Below are 21,491 nucleotides of genomic sequence, written 5' to 3' on the forward strand. Positions count from 1 at the left end.
GGGTCTGGTATGGATTTTTAGGGGAAACCCCACGTCAATTTTTTTTAAAATTTGACGCGGGGTTCCCCTTAATATCCATACCAGACCTGAAGGGTCTGGTTATGGATATTTAGGGGGAACCCCACGTCAAATTTTTTCTTAAATTTGAGGCAGGGTTCCCCTTAATATCCATACCAGACCTGAAGGGCCTGGTAATTGAATTTGGGGGACCCCCACGCTTTTTTTTTATTTATTTATTTATTTTTTTATCAATGACTTTCAATGAGTGTTCTCTGTATTACGGAGCCGACAATTCATAATAGCTGTGAGTGATTTTAAAGGACTTTTTTTCCTGCATAAATGACACTTTGTGCAGGGACAATTCTAAGCACCAGAAACATGCGCCCCTTCACAGGCATACTATAGACAACCCCCCCCCCCCCCTACGAAATTTAAAGGGATATTACACTTTTATTGTTTCACTTTAATCATTATTAAAATCACTGCTCCTGAAAAAACGTTTTTAAAACTTTTTTTTGCATTGATACATGTCCCCTGGGGCAGGACCCGGGTCCCCAAACACTTTTTAGGACAGTAACTTGCAGAATCTTTTCTCTCTGTCAAATCTTTTTTCTCTGTCGAATATTTTCTCTATATAATCTTGGACTAATAGAGGTAAGGTTAGGCACATTCGACCACAGGTTCTATAGACAGATTGTTATTGTCAGAGTCATGCCGAATCTCCTATTCTATATCGAACTGTTGTAACAATGAAAACGAAAATAAAGCATTTATTTATGTCGGATTTTTCTTTTTTTCGGATTTTGTGCTTTCGTTATCGTTTGTCAAAACGAAAACGAAAATAGCTGAAATTCGGACGAAAATGCATTCGGACGAAAACTAATGCACATGTCTAGTAAATACCAAGAGATGAGCTAGAAGATCATCCACGCTGGTATAAGGTTCCATCCCTTTTGTAGAAGATCTATCCTGATGTGGTGAACACCTGGCTGGCGCTGTGGTGAGGCAGAAGGTACCATGCTGCAAATCTTCTGGTCCTGATGGAAATTGGAGGGGCTTTGACTTGGGATCTGACCCGGCCAGATATTTCCTCCATGTTTCAAATCTTTCGAAGCATAAATACAAAAACTCAATGTTGGTCCACCTTCTGAATTCAGCTAAGGCCTGCATTCTGGCCCTATGGAAGCAGAAGACGCCTCCCTTGATCTTGCGCACTAAAATAGTGGACATCTACGCTATGGAGAATGTTAGCGCAACTCTGCATTGTAATGAGGAGAAATTTAACAAAAAATTGCCCCATTGCCGGTCCTAATTAACTGGTTGCCCACCATCCGCCGTCATTATACGGCGGCAGGTTGGCACAGCTGCGCGAATTGCAGTAGGTGTACGGCGGCCGCTTTAAGAGCTAGAGGGGGTCGCGCGCTGCCGATGGACGTGGCTGGCGGCCGTGTTGTCTGCTGGCAACCCGAGATTGCTCCTCAGAGAGCCAGAACTGGGATCTGTCAATTGAAGGAAGAAAAGGGAAGAAAGCGGTAAACAAGCCCCGGGACTTTAACGGTGTTAGATAGATAAACACGATGCGACACATTGGCATCAATAAAATTTTAATAGATTTTATTACATAGTTACAAAAGTATGAGGAAATAACACCATCCATGTCAGGGTTATGGGTTCCACTTAGTAGCAAACATACAAAAAAATAACACTCAACATGTTTCGCGTTTGCAGCTTCTTCAGGAGTTTCTGGTAAGAAGTAAATTATGCTAGGTAATAACAAACAAAGGAGTTCTCTTATTACATTTGTTTGTTTAACCGGTTCCCGACCAGCGCACGACGATGTACGTCGACAGAATGGCACGGGCAGGCATATTGGCATACAGGTACGTCCAATATTCAATGCCGCCCTGCCATCGGGAGCGCGCCGCCGGTGTCGCGCTCCCGCGCCAGTCGGGACCCCCGTGAGTCCGGTCGCGGGACCCGCGGACTCGATCGCAGCGGGCATCCCTGCGATCGTCTCACGGGACAGGTGAATGGAGGAAATGCCGTGTAAACAGCATTTCTCCATTCTGCCTAGCAACTAGTGACGCTGATCTCTGCTCCATGTGATTGGAGCAGAGATCAGTTTTCACTAAATGAAAGCCCAAGCCCAACCCCCCCCCCACAGTTAGTAACACACCCCTAGGAACACTTAACCCCTACACTGCCACCCACTGGTTAACCCCTTCACTGCCAGTGTCATTTACACAGGAATCACTGCATTTATATAGCAGTGATTATTGTATAAATGACAATGGTCCCAAAAATGTGTCATAAATGTCCGATGGGTCTCCCACAATGTCGCAGTCACAATAAAAATCGCTGATCGCCGCCATTACTAGTAAAAAAAATAAATAAAAAAAAAACATTATTAATAAAAATGCTATAAAACTATCCCTATTTTGTAAACGCTATAACTTTTGCGCAAACCAATCAATAATCGCTTACTGCGTTTTTTTTAATCAAAAATATGTAGAAGAATACGTATCGGCCTAAACTGAGGGAAAAAATGTTTTTTTATATATTTTTGGGGGATATTTATTATAACAAAAAGTAAAAAATAATGCGTTTTTTTCAAAATTGTCGCTCTATTTTTGTTTATAGCGCAAAAAATAAAAACCGCAGGGGTGATCAAATACCACCAAAAGAAAGCTCTATTTATGGGAAAAAAAGGACGTCAATTTTGTTTGGGAGCCACGTCGCATGTCCGCGCAATTGTCAGTTAAAGCGACGCAGTGCCGAATTGCAAAAAGTGGTCTGGTCTTTGACCAGCAAAATGGTCCGGTCTGTAAGTGGTTAAAATAAACACACAAAAAAATTGTTCAATACAAGGTAGGTATATTTGGCACAAGTTGCCAATACATACGTGTTCAAATCATATAATATAAAGAGTCAAAAAAACATCTTGAATACTAAGATCATACACAGGCGGAAAGGAAACAGATCTCACTCCTCCTAAAGCTCTTTAAAGAAGCTGCTTGCAGGACTTTTTTTGACATCCTGCCAGTGCAGCGCCCCACTGAAACCATTCGGGTTTCCACACAGGGATTGCAGATGAGACTTTTTTCAGGCACTTTACAGGAACTATTTTTAGCGCTAAAGCACCTGAAAAACGCCTCTAGGGTGAAAGTGGTTTAAGCATTTACAGTCTTTGCCATAAGGCTGGGTTCACACTGCTGCGGCTAGGAGAACCGGATGTGATTCGCACCGCACTGCAGTGCAAATCACATCCGATCTCTGTGCGATACGAGTTCAGCCATACAGATAGTATGGCTGAATTCGCGCCGCACCCGCCGCAAACTCGCACAGGACCATTTTTTTGGTCCGCAGCAGAATCGGATGGCATGGGTGTTCACACCATGCGATCCGATTCCTGTCCGAGTTTGCAGATCGCACTGCGATATGCAAACTGATCTGGGGGTGTCATTAACATTTCACTGACACTCCCAGCAGTTCGCATAGGGCAGTGTGAACTGCCGCCGGGAGGCATGCGCAGCGGGAACCCGCCGCAGATTTGCGGCGTTCCGGCATCGCTGCAATATGAACCCAGCCTAACACTCAAAATTGAGCTCAGGTGCCTCCTGTTTTCACTGATCATCCCTGAGATGTTTTTACAACTTGATTGGAGGCCACCTGTGGTAAATTCAGGTGATTGGACATGATTTGAAAAGGCACACACCTGTCTATATAAAGTCCCACAGGTAACAGTGCATGTCAGAGCACAAACCAAGCCATGAAGTCAAAGGAACCGTCTGTAGACCTCCGAGACATAATTGTATGGCGGCACAGATCTGGGGAAGGGTACATAAAAGTTTCTGCAGGATTGAAGGTCTCAATCATCCGTAAATGGAAGAAGTTTTAAAACACCAGGACTCTTCCTAGAGCGGGCCACTCGGCCAAACTGAGTGATCGGGGGAGAAGGGGCTTAGTCAGGGAGGTGACCAAGAACCCAATGGTCACTCTGACAGAGCTCCAGCGTTTCTTTGTGGAGAGGGGAGAACTTTCCAGAAGAAAAACTATCTCTGCAGCACTCCACCAATCAGGCCTGTATGGTAGAGTGGCCAGACGGAATCCACTCCTCAGTAAAAAGCACATAACAGTCTGCCTGAAGGACTCTCTGACCATGAGAAACAGATTCTGTGTTCTGATGAAACAAAGATTGAACCCTTTGGCCTGAATGGAAAGCATCATGTCTGGAGGAAAGCAGGCACCACTCATATCATCAGCTAATACCATCCCTACAGTGAAGCATGGTGGTGGCACCACATGCTATGGGGTTGTTTTTCAGCGGAAGGAACTGGGAGACTAGTTGGGATGGAGGGAAAGATGAATGCAGCAATGTACAGGGACATCCTTGATGAAAACCTGCTACAGAGCGCTCTGGAACTCCGACTGGGGCGAAGGTTCATCTTCCAACAGGACAATGACCCTAAGCAAACAGCCAAGATAAAAAAGGGGTGGCTACAGGACAATTCTGTGAATGTCCTTGAGTGGCCCAGCCAGAGCCCAGACTTGAACCCGATTGAACATCTCTGGAGAGATCTGAAAATGGCTGTACACCGACACTCCCCATCCAACCTGATGGAGCTTGAGAGGTCCTGCAAACAAGAATGGGAGAAACTGCCCAAAAATAGGGGTGCCAAGCTTGTAGCATCAATCTGAAGAAGACTTGAGGCTGTAATTGGTGCCAAAGGTGCTTCACCAACGTATTGAGCAAAGGCTGTGAATACTTCTGTACATGGGATTTTTTTCTTTTTAATACATTTACAAAGATTTCAAACAAACTTCTTTCACGTTGTCATTAAGGCTGTAACAAATTGTGGAAAAAGTGAAGCGCTGTGAATACTTTCCGGATGCACTGTGAATACAGATTGAAGTAGATGTAAACCCAACTGGATGACATTTTTCTTTCTCTGTGCATTGCATATCATAAACCATTGCCACATTATTTCCATAAAATCCTATTTTAACTTTTTTTTTCTTATCCTTTATTTATGATATCGCAGTGCTGCTGATCTCCTGCAGCCTCTTTGCAGCCACTTCCTGTCTACACTCTCTCATCCCAGCATAGGCTGCACATGATTGCCCTACACTGGCTTCCTGATAACAGTGCATCGGAGCTCATTTGGGAGTCCAGGACAGAGTTCTGTCACATATAACAAGATGTGCCTGAAAAAGAACCTTCATGCCAGGGATTATAATAATGAAAGCTTTAAAAGACCAGGGCCTCTTCCCGACAACCTTGTCCTGAGGGGGAGCTTATCGGAATCTGGAACCTCCCTTTAACAAGGGGGCCACCAGATCCTGCCCACCCCCATGTGAATGGGTATCGGGTACATCGTACCCCTACCCATTCACCCCAAAAAGCAGTGAAATGTAAAAAAACTACAAGAGTCAGTATTTGACAAGTTCTTTATTTAAAAAAATGGCTCCAAGCTGTCTTCTCCCGGTGCCGCCTTCTTCCTCGCCGCTGGTTACCCGCTAAACTATATATGATATGCCAGCCAGCAGGCGGCTCCGGGAGAAGATGGCAGTGGGAGAAAACGGCTCTAAGCTATTTTTTTAATAAAGGACTTGTCAAAAACCGTCTCTTGTCTTTTTTTTACATTTCACTGCTTTTTGGGGTGAATGTGTAGGGGTACAATGTGCCCGATACCCAGTCACATGGGGGGGGGGCAGGATCTGGTGGCCCCCTTATTAACGGGAGGTTACAGATTCCGATAAGCAGCCCGCCCACAGACAACCACCGGCCGTAGATGTTCAATAGCAGACCAGAGACCCTCCTATTTATTCCGGCTCTGCTTGTTCCCATATTTATCAGACACTGACGTCTGCCATGCTGTGTACAGATCTCCCAGTCCTCGGAGGGAGAGCCATAGAGAAGTGTAATGTACAATCCCCCACTCATCCACAGCCATGTGTGCTGCTTTTACCACACTCCCAACTGGTCTCAGCGCTTGGTAGCCATTAAAGCTTCACAGAACATCCCTTGTCTTTTTTTACAATTCACTGCTTTTTGGGGTGAATGGGTAAAATGCCCGATACCCATTCACATGGGGGGGGGCGGGATCTAGTGTTAAAAGGGAGGTTCCAGATTCCGATAAGCCCCCCGCTGCAGACCCCGACAACTACCGGCCAGGGTTGTCGGGAAGAGGCCCTTTTCCCCATCAACATTGGGGCAAGGTGCCTTGGGGCGGGGGCAGAGCACCTTGCCTTGCAAATTTTTTTGTTGTATCGTGTGTGTGTGGGGGTGGGGGGCTTCTGGTCGGGTCCCCTCCGGATCCATACTAGACTCGAAGGGGACCCAAAGCCGTTTTTTTTACAATTTATTTTTGCCAGCAATTTCTTTTTACATTCAGCTGTCAATGGGGAACCCTGCTGATAGCTGATGGCTCATTGGTTGTTAAGGACACAGCAGCCAGCTTCCTGGCTCCCTCCTTAGCAACCACTTATATACAGTGTTTGAAGTTCAGTCATTTTTATTTGGTTGTAAAAAACGGATGAAAAACTGATGAATACTTCATCCATTTTGGCATGACTGAACTGATAAAATGAACGGTCTGTAAGGGTGAAAGGGGCCTTAGGCACACATCCAAATCTACCCCAGTTCTTCACACCTTCACCTGCCTGCCAATAAAGTACAACAGTAGACGGGTTTACTGAGAACTAATACATTTCTTTAACCAGCTGTGGATACGACTTCATGGAAATAGAAAGGTTGCATGTAGTGCTTCCTGTCCTGCCTTCATTGCATAAAGCAGGGGTGCTCAACCTTTTAAAGGGAGAGGGCCACTAACGTGATCTGGTAACCGTTCAAGGGCCACAATGAAATGAAATGGTTTAGAATTTAGAATTTTTATTTTGAATAGCATAATGAACACTTTCCTCCTGTGGCTCCTGTAGATGTTTGGGAGAGGAGGAGAAGCTGTCTTTCAGTGGTTGCAGGAGGAAAATGGAGAGGACCGATTCCTGTGTATGCCCGCGCAGCCCCTCCTGGCTAGGTGTAAAAGAGCGTGTGACGGGGAGGCCGCGTAGGCCCCCTGGAACATGTGGTGGGGTCACCATTGCAACCCCTCACACTACACCAATGGTTGGGAGGGTGTGGTAAAAACACGGCTCAACAATGTGGTTTTATCTCTCCCCAATCCAAGAGTGTAAATGAGCCCTTACCGTCCTGAGCCCCTTATAAGGCTGCTCTCACACTGATGTGTTGCGGTTTATAAATGCCTGCGAGTTGTCTGTGCACTTTCAGAGAGCATAGCAAGCCCGCAAGATAAAACAGAAATGTGCTTTCCTGGTTTGGGGTTAAGGGACACATCAAAGGGCTCCAAGGGCCACATGTAGCCCTCGGGCCGCAGGTTGAGCACCCCTGGCATAGGGAATCACAGGGACCCAGTGATATCTATAATACAGGAATGTAAAACTCTGTAAAGGTTTTATTCAAAAATGTAAAATTAACCAAGGAAAGCAAAATACAAGCCGCTTTAATGTCAGCCCAGCATATCTGAAGAAACGACTGCAATCAATTTGCACCACTCCATTATCCGAGCAGAAAAGCGCCCCTTCCCAGAATGCTGCTGAATTTATAGAACGCTCGGCCTTCTCCCCATCAGCTCCAACTGTGAGACTTCCTCCCCCGTCTCCCATCCCCGGAGATGTGCAATAGCAGACCAGAGACCCTCCTATTTATTCCGGCTCTGCTTGTTCCCATATTCATCAGACACTGACGTCTGATATGCTGTGTACAGATCTCCCAGTCCTCGGAGGGAAAGCCATAGAGAAGTGTGAAGTGTGATGTGGATGTGTGATCCCCCACTCATCCACAGCCATGTGTGCTGCTTCTACCACGCTCCCAACTGGTCTCAGTGCTTTGTACTGTCACAGCTTTACAGAGCATCCCTGATAATGCAGTGCGGCTTCCAGGAATAGATGAAATGTGTGCCACGCGGCTCCTCCTTCCAGAAACATCATTCTCAGATATGCCATTTAAAATGGCATTTTGGCTGACCGGCACATCTCACCTCTTTGGTAGGGATCTGTCCCTCTTCCCTTCTGCAATCTTTCCTTGATTGAGCAAATAAGCCTTTACCTATTTAAGTCGCCGTTCACACCGGTGCAACTTGTCATGTGATTTGACAGATCAAAGTCGCACCCTATTTCCGGCTATGGAACGTGCGCCGACTTTGAAAAGGTTCCTGCACTATTTTTGGCAATTTCATGTGCGACTTGCTTCGGGAACCTGTGCATGAAGTCGCACAGATTTTGGCAAGCCACACATGAAATCGCAATGACCAGCAGCTTCAAAAACGCGCAATTTCAAAGCCGCATATGGTGTGAACCGGAGCCAAGACCTCATTCTGTTTTCACGCTTACCTGCTGCCTGTGCATTCAGGGTGGAGGGCAGTTGCGGTGAGCCGGATGTGGTTGACCTTTCCTGGGAGGCAGAAATCTCATTCAGGATCTTTATCTGCTTCTGGACGAATGACTCCATGCCGCCCAATGACAGAACATCGGATACCTGCACAGGGAGATCGGAATCAGTACAGGTTGTGCCTGGGGTCTCCCCTCACTTATATGATGGCTTAAGGTTTTACTAAACCCAGGACCCTGCATTCACTATATCTGGTCTCCCACAGTACATAGTATATGAAAATGCAATCATTTTAATAAATAATAAAGTGCTAACTACCTTTTCTCATCAGCATATAGCAGACTTATGACTTCTATGAGTGTCTAGTTAAAGCTTGTAGGAGGCGTTTTCATTCTCCTCTGATTGTTCTATGAGGCTGCAGGACAACTGACCCTCTGGCCCTGTGCTGATCACATGCACTCTCCAGCAATACACACCAAACCGAGCATGTGCAGAGTGCCCCCAAGGCTCTGTCCTATCAGAAGATGGATTGAGGACAGTGAAAAAGGGGGAGAATCAGAGAAGACAGGATCAAACAGCCTTTTTACACAATGCAGATTAACCCCTTAGGATCCACAGCGAGTAGAACAAACATGCTTCACTACATATACAGACTGATTGTACTGTTGTGGGCTTACTAACACTTTAACACACCATATCCCTCTTTATCACCAACACCATATGTACATTCCATCATTCTCCTACAGCAAAAACACGTTAAAAACCATCAGTGGCATTTTAACAGGAAGAATTATCCCTGGATTATCCCTTTAGCCTTATGGAGTATTTCAGTTACACAGTTGCTAAGCTTGAAAAAAAAAGACGGCAGTCCATCCAGTTCAATGTGTGTGTGTTCATGTCACTACTATTTTCAACATCCCTGTCCATTGTTTTCACTAAGAAACACATCTAAAAGTTTTGTAATTTATCTATACTGCCCACTGACACCACCAACTGTGGAAGGGAGTTCCACATCCTTACTGCTCTAACAATAAAGAACCCCTTACGCATTTTAACCACATTTTAACACTGGGCACCCCCTTCCTGCCCATGGCAATTTTTAGCGCTGTCGCACTTTGAAAGACAATTGTGTGATCATACAACATTGGCAGAGACATGGGATGGTGCTCAGAGGTGGATAGGGGGTAGGGACAGTGGGCGATGTTCTTGTATCTATTCTGAGAATAAAAAAATAAAATAAAAACAGAGTATGACATTCTATTTTCTTTCCTTGTTTCATCGGCTTTCATCTGCATCTTTTATAAATGTCTTATTTATGGAAGGGAATTTAAAGGACCATCCCCATTAAACACAAAACTAGACCGTGAAATCAAGGTTAAACCTCTAGGACTCCAGTGCTGAGATTTTCTCAGGTCAACATACCTAACAATACAGAGGCCTCCATACCTAATGTGGTTGAGATGCCTAGTAAAAAACGGTCATCTCGCTTGAACCACTTCAATACAGGGCATTTTCACCCCCTTCCTGCCCAGGCCAATTTTCAGTTTTCAGCGCTGTGGCATTTTGAATGACAATTGCGCGGTCATGCTACACTGTACCCAAATGAAGTTTTTAGCATCCCCCCCCCCCCCCCCCAAATAGAGCTTTCTTTTGGTGGTATTTGATCACTTCTGCAGTTTTTATTTTTTGCGCTATAAACAAAAGAAGAGTGACAAGTTAAAAAAAAAAAAAAAAACACATCTTTTACTTTTTGCTCTAATAAAAATCCCCAATTTAAAAAAAAATTTTTTCTTTAGTTTAAGCCAATATGTATTCTTCTACATATTTTTGGTAAAAAAATAAAAAAAAAACGCAATAAGCGTATATCGACTGGTTTGCGCAAAAGTTATAGCGTCTACAAAAAACATTTATGGCATTTTTATTATTTTTTTTTTTTTACTAATAATAGTGGCGATCTGCGATTTTTATCATGACTGTTACATTGCGGCGGACACATCGCACACTTTTGAACAAAAATATTACAGCGCACACATGCAAAACTAACATTTACCTCCAGCAAGGCTTTTTAAAAATGCCTAGCCATTTTCAAAAAACATTATCAAAAAATATGGGGATTTGGGCACACCATATTGTTATACGGTACTTAAGCCCACTTACTGCGACAAAGTACTCCATGATTAGTGGGTCCTACACTATCCATAGATTGGGAGATCTTGCTTCTCTGAACCATGGGAGCTATACTCCTCTATATGGGGGAAAGTGAGGTCTCCACCATGACACAGGTGGTCACTAATGAGAGGTACTTACTGAGGGAGTGGGGTGCTCCACCCAACAAGATTTGGTCAGAATCCATACAATAGACAAGCAAGATATTTGGGGGGCAAACCCTAAAAAAATGCATAAAGATGGTGCTGCCATATGGCAGCACCATCTTTATACATTTTTTTAGGGTGTGCCCCCCAAATATCTTGCTTGTACATCGCACACTTTTGACACTATTTTGGGACCATTTATATTTATACAGCGATCCGTATTATAAAAATGCACTGATTACTGTATAAATGTCACCGGCAGGGAAGGGGTTAACAATAGGGGGCGATCAAAGGGTTAAATGTGTATCCTAGGGAGTAATTCTAACTGTGGGGGGGGGGCTCACAAAGGGAGGAGACCAATCAGGGTTCCTCTGTACTGGGAGCACATGATCGGTCTCTTCTCCCCTGACAGGACGTCGATCTGAGTGTTTACAGATCCACGTCCCAGCTCTGTTACTGGCAATCATGGGTGCCCGGCGGATATCGCGGGCGTTGAGCACGTGCACCGGCTCTTGAGTGACCCTGCGGGCGTGCAGGAAAGCCCGGGATGTCATATGGCGCCCGCCCAGGAGGGGAGATCCCTCCTGTGGATGTTATATTATTATGGGCGGGGTATGAAGTGGTTAAGATCTGAATTGATTAGGAACATAAAGCCAATGCGTTTCGGAGGACAGGCTCACCCTTTTTCAGTGCTATTATGTAAATAGGAATAAAAAACATATTTATGTGTCTATAAAAGTATATTAAATTTTTTTTTTATAAAATTCAGACCGATTATTAATAATAGAATAATCATCAATATATATCTACCAGATCCATACTTAACGTGGCCAACTATGAGGGGTTCCCACCATCCCTTTAGCATCTTTAATTTATTTTAAAATATGGGGAATGAGATGTAGCAGGGGGAGGGGGGTTCCATGGTGTGTATCAGCGGGGTCAGGACTGGAGATGGAAATTTGGCATTTCTGAGTTGAATGACCTTTTAAAAATGCACATGTGGATGTTTTCATGATATGTTTATGCAATTTGGGGCCTTTGAATTGCAGAAAGGAAATCATCTAAACAAAAACTATCTCACAGCGGAATGAAAATTAGAACGGAATTAACACTTTCATTTTTCAGTGTTGTAAATCTATTCAGGGTCCAGAATTAGTGCGATCTCTCTGTACACCCCTAAGTGTGCACGATTCTGGCTAAAATCAGAATCACAATATTTCTGCTTAGAAGATAGATCACGATTCTCGCGGCATAACGTCATCTAAAAAAAAAAAAAAAGGGCTAACTTTACTGTTTCGTTTTTTTTTCATTGAAGTGTATTTTTTCCCAAAAAATTGCTTTGAAAGACCGCTGGGCAAATATAGTGTGACATAAAATATTGCAGCAATTGTCATTTTATTCCCTGGGGTCTCTGCTAAAATATACATGTTTGGGGGTTCCAAGTAATTTTCTATTAAAAAATATTGATTTTAACTTAAGAAACAAGCGTCAGAAAAAGATTTAGACTTTAAGTGGTTAAACTTCCTGCATTTACACACTGTTTAAAAACTTGGCAGACTGCCCAGATTTTTTCTTTACACACAGAAGTTTCAATTTGATCTAAGAAGGAAGTTAGTTACAATGTTTCATTTTAAAAACATGGCAGACTGCCCTGATGTTTCCTTTTGACAGCTGAGTGAGCAGATAAGTCTCTCCACTTGTTATATGAAAGAATCCCAAACTCTGCAATAGAGATCTCAGGGGGGTTGAATGGAGATCACAATTTTTTTTATTTGTGTAGCTCTAGTTCAGAGTGGCCCCGGCGTAGAGATGGCATTGGAAGGCTGTCATCTTTCCTGTTGCAGGTTACAATAAACAGATATCACAGCTGACTGCCATCAGCAACCCCAATACTGCTCCATTCAGACAACTGAAATGGTTCTAAAGCCTCAAGGTTTTTTTTACTTTAATGCATTCTATGAATTGAGCTAAAAAAAAAAAAAAAACTGGCATTTGGGGCCATTTTATGCACTCAGGTAAAAAAACCTCTTCTGCCAGAGGATCCCCCCCCCCCCTTATTCTTACCTGAGACTGATTTGATCCAGCAATGTCAATCAACTGCAGTGACGAGCAGGCGCGGCCCGTCTATAAGGGGCGCCACCCCACTAATATCTATGCGCGGGCCCCAATCTCCAAGCGGGACACCAGATGCAGTGGAGTTCTACTGTTTTTTTTTTCCTTTTTTTTTGTGACGCACGATTATAGCCAGAGGCTCTACTTGGCTTCCAAAAGGTTGGGCTCAAGGACAGGGCCCACCCATTTGTGACAACAGCGAATCAACATTCACTATTGTCGTCCTCCTCCACCTTCCAGCAAATCAGAACAGGAAGCGGGTCCAGAGACTGGATTGGCTGGGAGGAGAAGCGACCAGATTGGCCAGGAGGAGAAGCTGGGGAAGCCACCCATGACCTAGATGGGGTAAGTGCGGGGCTGGCGGGCTTGCGAGCGGGCGGGCGGGGTGGGTGGGGGCATTGTTTGATGCCCCCCCGCAAAAAAAAAATGGAGCACCAATAGTAATGAGGGAGCACGGGGTGCGGCCATGTCCCGCTGTCTGTGTCACTGGACACAGGGAGCGAGCACATGAAGTGCCCCCATGGGAAGCGGCTTCCCGTGGGGGCACTTGACAGAGGAGGAGCGCTGGCAGGCGACCCGGGAAGAGGAGGTTCAGGGGTGCTCTGTGCAATTCCACTGCACAGACCATTTTTGTATAGATATATATGTTATTTATTTATTTTTAAAATTTTCCTTCACAATCGCTTTAAGCTGCCCATAGATGGATCGAATCTTGGCTGGTTCAGGGACAGGCTGAGAGTGGATCCATCTATGGGCAGGCTGGTTGTACCGAAGTTGATCCATCAACAGAATTCAGTACAACCAGCCTGTTGGACTTTTTTTCATGCGAACGCTGTCGGCAGCTACAGCCACCAGCAGTGACCACTGTGTTCTGCTGGCAGAACACAATGGCCCTGCGGGAGGGATTCCCCATTGACACCGACTGTACTGAAGGGAATTCAATGAATTTTCTTTCCTTCTACTTGTGTTGGAAGGAAAGAAAATTGAATAACTCATGGGTCGCTTTACAAAAAGGCCCTATGGGACCCATCCACACAAATTGACAGGGGTCCTGTCACCCCAAATTGGAAATCTTCTCTCACTGTCATCCTAATCACCCTTTTTGAAAATCAGTATTAAAAGTAATTCAAACTGCAGCATTTATTTAATAAAAGCACCAACTTTGATCAGCTCAGTCCAGGCACTGGTGACACAGTCAGCACCTTCCCCAAGCTTTTTGGGAAGCCTGTAATGCGGGCAGCCAGCGATGCGGCTGCCCGAACCCTCAGTTCTCTCGCTCCGTGGCGCCGGAATACCTACTTTGGGAACTCGGCTGAGACAGCTTGCAGCTTCAAGGCCGGGTGCGCACTGTGCGAGTTACGCTGAACGTCCAGAATGGCCGTGTGTTCTTCTGTGACCTGTCCTAGAAGATTGCAGGGAGGGAGGGGCCTCCTAGGCGGCGTGGGCAGAGAGCTGCTGTCTGCACAGGGACCTCTGATTGGCGGTATTAGATCGCTCAGTTCTCGATCTTAGAGGTGCCATGGGGTAGATGCAGCATCCACCTAGGGACGTAGGATTATTACATTTAAAAAAAAAACAAAAAACATACTTCTCTTTTAATTCCGTCTGTGCATGTACAATCTACAATGTGGAAATCTGCTTGGCTCACACCTATGCGTTCGCTGCAGCCCATGTTTGCGTGATCACAGCAGCCCGTTCAGTTTGAATGGACTGATATACTTGTGGGTAAACACAGGAAAAAGGTCCCTGTACCTTTTTCAAACCCTAGCCGCAGGGAAATTGCATGGAGCTTTTGCACCATGCGATTTTCTGCACCGGCAGATGCACTGCATTTTTAGATGCATGAAGGTGCAATTAAGGTTAAATGGCAGCCTGGTGTGTAAAAGAACAGTGCATTTTGGTTGCTGGTGTGGGAACTGGTGCAATTCTCGCACAAGTGTAAAAGCTGGATGGACCAAGGTAACTATGTAAAAATATACCAAGCCTGGGGTTATTCTTTAATAAAAGCCCTTACTTTGATTACTTTCACATAGCTTTGTGAGGAAGGAGAATCAACATGACAACTGAACACTTATTTGCTCAATTTGGGGTGAAATGCCTGCTTAAAGCAGAGTTCCACCCAAAAATGTAACTTCTAATTTAAGTGTAGGTGACCCCCTGACATGCCACAATTGTCATTTCTTTTTTTTGGGGAGGAGCGGGTACCCCATTTTTACAGGCACCCAGCTCCCACTTCCTCCCCTGGTGCCACAGAGCCGGAGGGAAGATCACCTCTCCCCCCTCCCTCCCATGTTCTGGGACATGTGACAGGTCCCAGAAGAAGCCACAGCCAGGCACCCAGTTAGAATTCCGGCGCCGCGGAGACGAGCTTTGCACGCCCACATCGTGAGACCGTTGGACAAGTGATTGTCTGGTTATTAAAAGTCAGCAGCTACATTTTTTGTAGCTGCTGACTTTTAAATGGGTGGAACTCCACTTTAAAGAAAGGAAGTGAAAAAGGCCAAAAATAGACACATTAGTATAAAGAGAAAACAAAAACGACACCAGCCTGAGGAAAGTCCATCTTCCCTCCAATTTAAATGAATTCTCCAAATATCTTTTGGCATTAAAGCAAAGTTTCGTCCACCCTCTTTCAAAAATGTAAAGTCAGCAGCTACACATACTGTAGCTGCTGACTTTTAATATTAGGACACTTACCTGTCCTGGAATTCAGTGATGTCTGCACCCCAGCCAATGTTTCCATTGGCTGTCGGCTGCGCTCGCCACCATTGCCAATAAGGGAACCGCGCAGTGAAGTCTTGCGGCTTCACAGTCGGGTCCCTCCTGCGCATGCACGAAGCGCGATGTGCTCTCTTACTGGCCCGGCAGCACGGAGGAGGAGGGGGGCTGAACTTCTGAAGTACCTCACCGCGGCAAGATCCGACAGAAGTGGGGACAAGGTACCCATCAAAAACAGGTATCCGCAAACACAGGAGGGGGGTGGGATCAGATAAGCAGAAGTTCCACTTTTGGGTGGAACTCTTCTTTAAGTAGCTGAAAAGTCTTTATCTGCTCTCTGAAATATATTATATTCACCTTAGAGGGGAGAAGGGGAAATGAGCTCCTGGAGTGGCTTCATAAACAGGCATAAGGGTCTGAATCAACAGAAAATCATAAACTTTGACCTTTTATAATTACCCCCCCAATATATGTCCTATGTGGTCTCACCGTGCTGCCCTCCCGGACGGAGTACAGGATCTTTTCCTGGATGTCACATGAGTTCAGGACCGGAGCGATTTTACTGGATGGGAATCGCAGACGAGACCTGACAACAAACAGAGATTATTACTAGGACTCTCCCGATATTGATTACATACATGATGCCCCTAACCAAAAAGATTATCCTTCATATTTACCTATTGTCTGACAGGATATCAGATTACCTGCAATTTTCATATAGCTGTGACTGTCCAGCCAGCAAAAAGATATAAAAGTGAATTTGTCCAATCCAGCAGCCAATGAGACCTTTAAATTAAGCCTGGAGAACGTCTCCCACTGAATGCATCAGTAAAAGGTCTGCAGGGATTTTTAGGCTCCCCAAGTGCTAGGTTTTGTTTACAGTGAATTTATAGCAGTGGTTGTCAACTTTTTATTTTATTTTATTTTTTAAGATATTTTTATTAGGTTTTAGACAAACCAACAAACACAGAAAAACCCAAACAAAAAACAGCAATAGTACTAGACAGCCTGGTCGTACAGAGGTATACAATATTAGGCAGTATGCGCAATCAAATTATACAGATATCAGTGCAAAAGGTACAAAATAGGCACAGTGGTATAAAGTGCAAGTATGCTACCAGGTCAGGGTAAGAGCATGTGACCAGATATTAGAGATCTCTGGGGCACAGCCCATCAGTGGACAATCAAGGGTGGTACAATCAGTGCTGGGATAGGGTTAGTGGGCTAGCCAACCATCTACCCCAAATTTTGTGGAAGGTTTTGTTCCCTTTCCTGAGTTCAAAAGTGAGTTTATAAAGTGGGATAGAGTCATTAATAAGTTTTATCCTGAGGGATTTCAGGGGGGTCTGCGCACCCTTCCAGGACATCAGAATAGTTTTTTTTCAGTCTCTTGGCATGGGATGATATGGGTAAATCACAAAAAATGCCTAATAGGCAGTTCTTGGTGTGGAGTACATTTGGGAGAGCCAATGCTGCTGAGGTAAAGGCACCTACTTCCTTCCAGAAATCCTGGACCATTGGGTATGCCCAAAAGCAATGTAGGAAGTCGGCCTCCTGGCCACAGCTGCAGAAACAGGCACCCGAGGGCAGGAGACCCATCTTGTGCAAGCTGGCCGGGGTGAGGTGGGTCTGGTAAAAAATCTTAATCTGTATGATGTGATCCTGGGAGATATTAACAGAGGTTTTATATGTGTCACTAAATTCTGACCAGTCTTCGTCCATCAATGAAATGTCCAGAGATGTCCATTTTACTTTGCTTTGTGAAATCTGGGGTTAAAGTCAGACATTAGGGCTGCGTAGTAGGTGGAGACTAGTTTAGTAGGTCCAAGTCTAAGCATACTTGGGAGAAAGTTTTGAAGTCCTGGGCGTTGTACAGGTGACATAAATATTTAACTCCCTTGGAGTACCAGCGGTTGGGGTCAGGGAGGGAGAACAATTCCTGAAGGTTGGGGTTAAACCATAGGGGGTTCATGGGAGATTTTTGCCAAGTATGCTAGCGGAATAATGAAAGAGAGGTGTTAACTACAGTGGTACCAGGGCGGTCAGGAACTCGGCCTCTATAAATATTATGCTAGGTTTCTAGGGAAGATGCGATAGCACCCTCTGTGGAGATGCAGGCATTAGCCGGGACCGGGCACAACCAATCATGGATGTGCACCAGCTGGGATACCAGATAATATAGGAAAAAGTTAGGAAACGCCAGGCATGCCATGTATGCTGGCAGCCGTAGCATCTCAAGTGCCACCTTGGGGGGAACCAACCTTCAACAGGAAAGTAGTACATATCGTGTCTATTCGTTTAAATATAGATTTCTGTTTTCTGCATGTTAGCAAGGATATAGAGAAGTCTCGGTAGATATATCATTTTAAGAACATTGGCCCTCCCCATAAGGTCAGTGGTTGTCAACTTACGAGCGAAGGTTGGCTCAGATATGGACCCGGACATCACCAGAGGGCCACACATAATGTTTATTTATTACAGGTACTTGTATAGCGCCATCAATTTACACAGCGCTTTATAGGTGCATCTTATAAAATTAGAATTATAAGGAGTTTGGGACTTTAAGTGAGGTTATAGATCACAGATCACTTGACCCTGGCTCCTTAAAGTGGCAGTAAACCCATTGATTTAAACAGTTAAAAAAAAAGGCATGCCGGGAATGCCAACTGCACATTGGCTGTGCTCTCAGCCAAACTATCAAACCATCCAATGGCTGGTGTCATAACGATTTACATGTGCAGCACCATAGCAGTTGAAGATTAAACAGAGGCAAAGATGGCAGCTTCCTTGGCTGAAAACGATAGGGGAGTTTACTTCCACTTTAATTATCATTCCTCAGCACAGTACCCTTATCGTAAGTACTCAGGTTAGGTCTAGTTGTCCCTTTCCTGTTACGCTTAATTAGAATTGGACTAATTATATTTAATTATATCTTGTAGATATCTGTGAGCATCCACCACTGATGAGTGTGCTATACACGAAACGCGTTGAGAATTTTGGGATGCAGACACATGTCCCTATCCAACTTCTTTTAAACAATTTGGGCATTTTGGATGTAGATACATATTTTTATTCAACTATCATTTGTTATTCCTATTTCTCAATTACTCAATGCTCCTATTATTTCCATCATGTTGGATATCTGCAGGTGCTGTTCGCATTATGCACATTTATGAATTTCATGGAATGTATTTTACCAATCAAATCAGACCATTATGTGGTGCTTGGCTACTATACATTGATGCACCCAAGACACCCGTATTTGCATACGCAAAGATTATGTGGGTGTAAGTATATATGAAATTACATTTACTATAATGCTTTTTCTTTTATGTGGTTTCTGTATTGAGAAGTCTTATACAGTTTTTTATGATTAATAAACATGTATTTTTATGTAACCTACCTCCCCAATGTCTACAACCTCACTTAAAGTCCCAAACTCCTTATAATTCTACTTTGAACCAGGGATGGAGGCACATTTTATATGTGCCTCATTTAAAGTCCCAAATTTCCCCCTTCGCTCATCTTATAAAATTAGAATATCATCAAAAAGTACATTTATTTCAGTAATTCAATTCAAAAAGTGAGACTCATATTTTATATAGACGTGTTACACACAGAGTGATATATTTCAAGCATTTCTTTATTTTAATTTTGAGGATTATGGCTTACAGCTAGTAAAAACCAAAAATTCAGTATCTCAGAAAATTTGAATATTGTGAAAAAGTTCAATACGGTAGACTCATGGTGTCACACTCTAATCAGTTATTTAACTCAAAACACCTGTAAAGGTTTCCTGAGCCTTTAACCAGTTGCTTACTGGGCACTTAATCCCCCTTCCTGCCACCTTTTAGCGCTGCTGCGATGACAATTGCACGGTCATGCTACACTGTACCCAAATTAAATTTTTATCATTTTTTTCACACAAATAGAATATTCTTTTGGTGGCATGTGATCACTGCTGGCGTTTTTATTTTTTGCTAAACAACCAATAAAAAATTGCAAACAGGTAATTTTTCTCCTTCATTAATATGCACTGATGGCAATGATAAGGCAACACTGATGGTCCCTGATAAGTGGCATTCATGGGTGGCCTTCATGGGTGGCATTGATGGGTGGCACTGAAGGACACTGCTAGGTGTCACTGATAAGTAGCACTGATGGGCAATGGTAGGTAACGCTGATAGGCAGCACTGGAGATGAGGCACTGATTGGTGGCATTGGTAGGTGGCCCAGTGGGTACTGGTAGACGGGACTGTTGTGCACTAGTAGGTGGCACTGGCAGATGACACAGATCACTCAGAGGCGGCTCTCTCCCTCTGACAGCCGCCGGTGATCGGCTTTTTTTTTTCTCCTCACGCCATCATCGTGAGGAGAAAAAATAGCCAATTACCGATTATGTTTACATCACATGATCATCTGTCATTGGCTGAAAGCTGATCACATGGTAAGGGGTCGGGATCGACCCCTTACTCCGATCTGCGATTAGCCAAGTCTCGGACTCACAGGCCGCTTGAGAATGGGAAGACATCATATAACAGCCTCCTGGCAAAGTAGGTCTACGCTGTAGCAATCATTCAGATATAGTGCAGACGAGAAGGGGTTAAATGGTCTCTCAGTCTGGTTCAGTAGGTTGCATAATCATGGGGAAGACTGCGGACTTGACAGTTGTCTAGAAGACAGTAAACGACACCCTCGTCAAGGAGCATAAGTCACAAAAGCTCATTGCTAAAGAAGCTGGCTGTTCACAGGGTTCTGTATCCAAGCATATTAATGGAAGGTTGAGTGAAGGAAAAAGTGTGGTAGAAAAAGGTGCACAAGCAACAGGGATAATGCCAGCCTTGAATCTGTGAGCGGAGGTCCGAGGACCACACATCATATACCAAAGGGCCGCAGGTTGGACACCAGGGATTTATAGGGGGAGATTTACCAAAACTGGAGCACACAGAATCTGGTATAGCTGTGCATAGCAACCAATCAGCTTCTATCTTCAGCTTGTCAAAGCTTTGACAATAAACCCTCGATCACACTGAACAAGGCTTTGAAATCGAAAACGATTTTAAAGCTGCATTTCATCTCAGTTCAACTTCAGGGGCGACTTGAAAGACATCTGTGCAGGTCCAGCTTGTAAAACAGTGTCAATTTTCTGTCCCCTCAAAATAACTCAACACACAGCCATTAAAGTGGTTGTAAACCCAGTCAGCACATGCTGATACAGGGGATATCTCCTAAACCGTGCAGGCTTAGGAGCTATCCGGGGTAGCTACAGGTAAGCATTATTACAGGCTTACCTGCAGCAAAAAGTGGTTGTAAAGGGTTTACAACCATTTAATGTCTAAACCGCTGGCAACAAAAGTGAGTACACATTGGACCCAAAGCGTCATTATTTTGTGTGGCCACCATTATTTTCCAGCACTGCCTTAACCCTCTTGGGCATGGAGTTCACCAGAGCTTCACAGGTTGCCACTGAAATCCTCTTCCACTCCTCCACGACGACATCACAGAGCTGGTGGATGTTACAGACCTTGCGCTTTTCCACCTTCTGTTTGAGGATGCCCCACAGATGCTCAATAGGATTTAGGTCTGGAAACATGCTTGGCCAATCCATCACCTTTACCCTCAGCTTCTTTAGCAAGACAGTGGTCATCGTGGAGGTGTGTTTGGGGTCCTTATGTTGGAATACTGCCCTGGGTACCAGTATCCAAATGGGTGGGGATCATGCTCTGCTTCAGTATGTCTCATACATGTTGGCATTCATGGTTCCCTCAATGAACTGTAGCTCCCCAGTTTCGGCAACAATCAAGCAGCCCCTGACCAAGACACTCCCACCACCATGCTCGACTGTAGGCAATATACACTTGTCTTTGTACTCCTCACCTGGTTGCCGCCACACACGATTGAAACCATCTGAACCAAATAAGTTTATCTTGGTCTCATTAGAC

General features: G+C 44.4%; 1 protein-coding gene across 2 annotated transcripts in view; it reads right to left on the reverse strand.

Moving 5' to 3' along the window:
* SNX19 (sorting nexin 19) overlaps positions 1-21,491 on the reverse strand; it is an 82,243-nt gene that overhangs the window by 12,571 nt on the left and 48,181 nt on the right. For both annotated transcript variants that reach the window (XM_077457893.1, XM_077457892.1), the window contains exons 7-8: positions 16,039-16,135; positions 8,410-8,554 (exon numbers count right to left, since the gene is read on the reverse strand). In XM_077457893.1, coding sequence (XP_077314019.1) covers positions 8,410-8,554; positions 16,039-16,135 — 242 coding nt within the window. The remainder of the gene's footprint in view (positions 1-8,409; positions 8,555-16,038; positions 16,136-21,491) is intronic.

This window comes from Lithobates pipiens, unplaced genomic scaffold (assembly GCF_037356315.1).
Source record: "Lithobates pipiens isolate NorthernLeopardFrog02 unplaced genomic scaffold, aLitPip1_a1.2 Scaffold_27, whole genome shotgun sequence".
Classification (NCBI taxonomy): domain Eukaryota; kingdom Metazoa; phylum Chordata; class Amphibia; order Anura; family Ranidae; genus Lithobates; species Lithobates pipiens.